Consider the following 6,778-nt stretch of genomic DNA (forward strand, 5'->3'; position numbering starts at 1 on the left):
GATTAAAGATAGATAGGTAGATTAAAGATAGATAGATAGATTAAAGATAGATAGATAGATTAAAGATAGATAGGTAGATAGAAGATAGATAGGTAGATAGAAGATTGGGTAGGTAGGGGCAGATGCGTGTGTGAAGGAATAAAGGAAGGAATGAATGACGTGACTTCGCCATGATGCTTCGTCTGCTTCTTCCGCTTTTCTCTTTCTCCTTTTTTCTCCTTAGCACCGACTCGAGGAGATAGAGAGACAAAACTCTAGGACTCCTCCATACCTATCTATGCATGCATATAGATATGTTTAGATAGGTATATATAGGTATGTATGTATAGATGTATGTATTGTATGTGCATGTAGTCCTAGTACTACTGCCTTGGACATAGCCCAGGGAGCAGTGAGAGGTGCAAGAAGCCCCACAAGAAGAAGAAGAAGCCAGGAGGTCCAGCCCCTATGACGGTGATACTATCGTGCCTACGACAATGTCTATACAGAGAGAAAAGCCCACACAAATCTCAAGATACATCCCAGGCAAACACGATAAATCAATCGATAATAGAGAGATACACATGGATTGATAGATATATAGATAAATATAAATAGATAGATAGATTAAAGATAGATAGATAGATTAAAGATGAATGGGCTTACCTTCCATAGTTTCTTAGGACAGTTAAGCGGACGAAATATCTGAGCCGTACATGGATTCCTGAATAAGTCTCATTCGCCTTATCTACGGCGTTAAAGCGGAACTTATACTTCTTACTCTCCAGGAGAACTCCAGGAGGTTCAAGATCTTTAGAGATGGAGAAAAAGTCGTAAGAATTACTTCGATCAAACAGCATATCTACACGACACACCCCACATAACACACAGGACCAAATGGATATATTTATAGATATAGATATATATATATGTATAGATATATATATATATATGTGCCTACACACATATACAAATATATACATATATATCTCTATATCGAGAGAGAGAGAGGCAGGGAGAAAGATAGCCAGTGTGGAGGTGCGAAATTCTCGTGGAGGTTTCTTATGGAGACAGAGGAAATTGCTTTAGATCTGATCTATTGATAGGTTTGTGGGAAGAGAGACAGAGAGAGAGCGAGACAGACTTTGCAATAGGAGTGCAAACATTCTCATCTCCCATCCATCCCTTTGACACATATGTCGGTTCAACAGAGACTGAAGAAAGACTGAAGCCAGATGCCTAGAAGAAAGGTAGATAGATATCAGATAAAAGATAGATTAAAGATAGATTACAGATAGAAAGGTGTACAGGTGTCGACTGGAGGAATGGATCTCTGAGATTTCATACACGGCAGATGAAAGTTCTTTGTCATCCTGAGGGAGAGAGGTGTACGTACACCTGGTCCTCTCCTTTCACATAGAACTTCAGACATATACATCTATACATGGGTTCGATACCTCCTCTACAGTTCCCTTCCTCATAGGCCCCTCCTCTTCACACATACAGCCATCCAGCCTGTCCCTTCCTACATGCACATCTGCATAGAGACAAGATCTCCATGAAAAGAGAGAAATAGAGAGACTGCTGTGTGGCTCTCTTCATACGATAGACGACGAGTCACATGAACACTGCCGAAAAGAATGAATGGAGAGAAGAGAAACGAAAGAAGGGTTTGATCGTTCTCTGGAGAAACGCTTTCAGAAGAGACGAGAGGGATGATAAAGAAGGAAAGAAGGAAGCAAGGAGGAAGGAAGTTTTCGTCAACAGAGAGACGGGGTAGATCGACCTCTTCTTTCCTTTTGAAGATCTTTTCTCTTCGCTAGATTTTTCTTGTTAATTTTACCTACCTATCTGTCCGACAAGCTCGACTTTAACTCCATTGTGATCTAGCTTCTTCCCGGGCTTTAAGCTTAGCACTGCTGACCCTGTCACGTCTTCCCCGTCCTAAGCGGCCGCAGGGAGATATATCATACACATGCACATACACACGTATACATAGAGATATAGATACACATACACATACTACTACATAGGCAGGTTGCATGCAAGTAGCACAAAGCAAAACAAAAGAGAAAGAGAGAGAAAGAAGAGGAGGTCATGTCTACTCTCTCAGAGAGAAGCATCAAATTCTTCTTCTTCTCTCAAATTACAAAGTTGCTGATCTCTTCTCTCCCATCTCGACCAGGAAGAGAGACGCAATTCCCTGTAAACATATACCTATATCTATACATGCATATATATTGATATATATACGCATGGATATATATACGTATCTGTCTAGATCTGTAAGAACGATGAATGAGTGATGGTACAAGAGAGAGAGAGTCGATAGAATAAGAAGTCGCGAATCTTATGTTTAAAGAGGAGTGAAGACAATGAACATTATCAATATTCTCCTTATTCTTATGAGTCCTCTTCTTCTTTCCTTCTAATGGCGTGATCTTAGATACACACATATAGAGAGATAGACATACAGATAGATTGAAGATAGATAGATAGATTAAAGATAGATAGATAAATTAAAGATAGATTCAAGATAGAGACGAACGTCTGAGGTGTCGTGATGGGAAATGATGAGTGGAGATAGAGTAAATAAGGAATGAAAGAGAAGAAAGAAGATGACCGCGAAGAAAGGAAAGAAAGCAAGACATACAGAGAAGATAGGAACCTTTTCTCCTTTCCTATCTCTCGACAAAAATGTCGTCTTTCGACCTTCCTGGTCAATGAAGATCTCGACTGTACATACACTCCCGAAAAGAGTAGCCAACTGAAACACACAACAAGGAAAGAAGGAAAGGAAGGAGATGAAGCACGAGAGCCCTTCTTTTCTCGAGATCTCCGAACGAAAAGGGGGGAGAACATCTCTAAGAGAAGAAGCAAAAGTCAGTCTTAAAAATCTGAAGAAGGAAAAAGAAAATACGAAAAGGAGAGGAAAGAGCGACTAGACAAGGCGCATGCAGCGCCTCTCTCATCAAGGTGTACATACAGCTGCGAGCACAGGATGTGACTTGCGTAGAGAGTTAAGAAATAAGAAAAACGAAAATGAAGTGAGAAGAAAAGAGACACGTGAAGATCACAATAGAAGGTCGAGTGTTTACGAAGAAATCCATCAACTCTAAAGACGAGGGCGAATGAATGGAAAAGAAGAAAGAAAAGGAGAAGAGGAAGAAAGAACTCAAGAAAAGAAACAAGGACGGTTTATGTCATGTCCGTCATCCTTACTTCATGACTACACCGTAAGGTGTATATACACCGCAAAATGTGTAGCACCCAGGACAACAAAATAAAGAAGGCGACAGGTGTATATACACCTCAAGAATTATGAGCTACACCAACACGGTTGCCTTCTTCTCATGCTGATCTCCCCGTGGAAAGAACGAACGCGAAGTTTTCCGATGAAATAGAGCGACGAGATACAACATATGTAGACATATCTATATATAGAAATGTATATGTATCTTCACCCTATCCACGATGTAATACATGCTGAATATACAGATGTCTTTCGTTTGATGCATGCAGGGAAGGCCTTCTGAGGTGTACATACAGGTGAAAAGGGGAGAGAGAGATTGTTTTCGTGAGTGAGAATGGAAAGACTTTCTGCTTACCATTGTGTTGATGTGATAAATTAAAAAGGAAGAAAGAAAAGAATGAAAAGCGAAGAGTGAGAAGAAAGAAAACTAAGGAAAAGGAAAGACACCGCGGACGCTCAGAGCGCCGCTGAAGAGAGGAAGAACTTCGAGATAGAGAGACGGTATGGCGGAGTTGACTCTGGGAGGGAGAGAGAGAGAAACAGGAAGCACAAAAGAAAGATGAGCTGTCTTCACTGTACATACGCCGGAAAGAATAAGAATTGAAGAAAAAGAAGACAGGGGGAGAAAGTCAAGGAGAAATCGACAAGAGAGATGTGCGTTTAAAGAAAACAAGGACGTCTTTCACAAAAAGAAAGAAAAGAAAGAAATGATGCAAACAATCTATACCTGAGGTGTATGTACGCCGAAAAGATAACCCCTGAGACTACAGTTTCTGCACCAAAGACTGATATGGAGTTAATTTGCAAGGAAGAGAAACGGCGGAAGAAATATTCAAATAGAAGAGAAAAATGTATCTCTTCTTTTCAGAAAGAAAGAAAGAGAGGTCTCCTTTTTCTTCTTAGGCGGTCGAAACTCCTTGGATAGATGGGAGAGTAGATTTCTCCTAATCCCTCCTGCTGACGAGCAACAGCCTCGCACTCATACAAATGTATTAAATATACATATAGATCGACCACACCCCTATCTGTACATAAAGCTGCGATATATCTGTCTTCTCCTATATAGCGTGTTTCCGGATCTATCCTGTCGTTGTATCTATCTGCACATATCACACAGAAGAGAGGATACATACATATGAAACTCCTGGACTTTATTTCTCGTTGTCAGGATAGAATTAATATCCCTGCCCCTGGGTGTATGTACACTCAAATGTGACAGACATAGGCGGCGGAGGTAACCGCTGGCGAAAGAAAGAAACAAAGAGTGAGAGAGAAAGAAAAAAAGAGAGATTTGCTTCGCTTTTTGCCCCATACATAATGAGGAGTAGCACCATCCATAGCTAAGATGAGGAAGTGAAGGCCCACGCCACTTTGTTCTTTTCTATTTGACTTTGCTTCTGACGCATGTGAATGAAAAGATGATGGCTACATTCCTCTTTGTGAATTAAAGAAACACCCTCAGGAATTCGCCGGAGAAGAATCGACACTTTTGAAGAAGATGCCAATGAAAGAATAAGAAGAGAAGATTCATACAAAATGCTGTGTGTGCTGGTAAAGCCTGTATCTCAAGGTGGGTGTTTATAGTCTTAGACGGCGGCAGTGTACATACACCCCACGTATTCATCTACTTTGCGACAAGAGAAGCGATCTAACATAAGAAAGATAGATCAGAATCGATGAGACGGCTTCTTCTTCGAAAACGACTTCCTTCTCTTCAGTCATAAGAGAAAGCCTTTATTCATGTATGCATACGTGCATATGTATGTATGCACGTATGCATACATACAGGGAAGCACACATGATAGGCAACAGCATCAATAGAAACAGAGAAATCCAAATATTCATATGGAGAGAGAGAGAAAGAAAGAAAGACGTCCAAGTAGAGACTAAGGAGTCACGAGTGAAAGGCAATTCCTCTTAGCGATCGAGAAGCAATCTGCACGGTAAGAAGGATAGAAAGTAGAGATGAGAAGACCACCATTCATCTTCCTCGTCAGAATAAGGAGACAGTTGCTTCTTTGGAATCCAAAGTACAGAAGATGAACCTGTCCTTAAGCTATAAAGAGAAAAAAGACTTACTAGAGAGATACCGACAAGGAGACTTGATACAGCCTTCCTTTTAAACGATGAAGAAGGAAAGCTCGAAGAAGAAGAGAAGAAACAAAGAGGAAGAAAAAGAAGGAAGTAAGAAATCAAAGAGCGACCGATATGGCGGCAGGTCTTCCAGGGTGTATTCTATGAGATAGGGAAAGGAATTGCATCTTCTTCAAGAAGAAAGAACGATGGATCGGGGCTTAGATAGAGAGAAGAAAAGAGGGATAGACTGATAGCTACGAGGAAGAGTGGGGTGAATAGATAGAGAAAAGGAAGCAGGGAAGATGATAGACAAATCTTCTCGGGGTAGAGATAGAGAGAGTGCAACCCACGTTTTTGATAAAGAAGAGTCGAAGAGGTTTGAGCTTCGAGGGGAGAAGAGAAAGAAGAAGGTGACTGATGAAAGAGACCCAGTCAATTCTAGTAGATCAGATCAGGGAGACAGAAGGGAAACGAAGAAAGACCGACGAAGGCAGAGATCGGACAGACAAGAGAACCACTTCTAGATGACGTGAAGAAGTGAAGAAAAAGAGAAGTGTTCCATCCTTGACGAAAAGAAAAGGAAAAGAAAGATTTGGAGAGGACAAGAAGAAAAGAATAGAAAAGCGAAATAAACGAGAAATGTTCTAACGAAGAAGAAGAAGACGGAAAAATACACTTGAAGTTGTTTCATGAAGACTTGCGAAAGAAGAAGTTACGTCGTTGAAATCTGTATGGACGGAGACTGAGAGATTGATAGATAGGTAGACAAGCTGACGACTTCATTGTATTGATCAAAAAGAAAGAAAAAGAAGATAGGCTAGACGTAAGAAGAAGAGAAAAAAGATCTTCGGTGATCATAGAAAGTAGGGATGTTGAAAAGATCTCCTTCTCGTTCACTTGGAAGAGAAAAAGAGAGATGTCTAAAAGAGAAAGACGACAGAAGAAGTGAAGAAGTCACAGAGGTGTACGTACACCCGAAGAGAACAACGTACATCAAAACGCTGACAAGGAAAGATGAATGAAGCTCTCAAGACTTCCCACCTCCCAACACACTCCTCCGTTCTTCTGCCTCTCCTTTGGTCGACTAGTAAATGACGGCTTTATCCTCTGCTTGCTTCTAAGCTACTGACTGACGATGAATGATGGATGGATGGATGCTTCTCTTCTTCTTGTTCTCCTTCTCGATGTTCAACTATAAAGACAGTAGAAAGCCTCGAGTACAGAAATCTCCCAAGCAGAAGAAATATGGAATGGAGAAGATGAAAAAGAAAGACAGATCTCTTTCCTATCATGAAAAGCACATCGCTTCATCCAAAAGCGTGAAAGACAGCGAGTACCTGACAAGGTGGGTACGAGTAGTACTAGGAGGACTACTCGCTGCATCAGCCGCGTGGTAGTCCTACTAGTAGTTCGACTAGTCAAGTAGAACCTCCAAAACACTCCTCATTCACCTCTCATTGTTCTCCCGTC

At 40.9% G+C, this 6,778-nt stretch overlaps 1 protein-coding gene across 1 annotated transcript; it reads right to left on the reverse strand.

The window, feature by feature from the left end:
- Nucleotides 1-647: 647 nt before the first annotated feature.
- Nucleotides 648-6,761, reverse strand: CSUI_007133 (vacuolar protein sorting-associated protein 26; the record flags this gene model as incomplete). The annotated part of the gene is made up of 5 exons (XM_068067283.1): nucleotides 5,312-6,761; nucleotides 3,588-3,750; nucleotides 2,633-2,746; nucleotides 1,827-1,923; nucleotides 648-841 (listed from the first exon to the last, which is right to left on the reverse strand). Coding segments are annotated over exons 2-5 (408 nt in total), but the record flags the coding sequence as incomplete, so codon positions are not given.
- Nucleotides 6,762-6,778: the final 17 nt, after the last annotated feature.

The sequence above is a fragment of the Cystoisospora suis genome, assembly GCF_002600585.1.
Source record: "Cystoisospora suis strain Wien I chromosome Unknown contig_3687, whole genome shotgun sequence".
Taxonomy (NCBI): Eukaryota; Apicomplexa; class Conoidasida; order Eucoccidiorida; family Sarcocystidae; genus Cystoisospora; species Cystoisospora suis.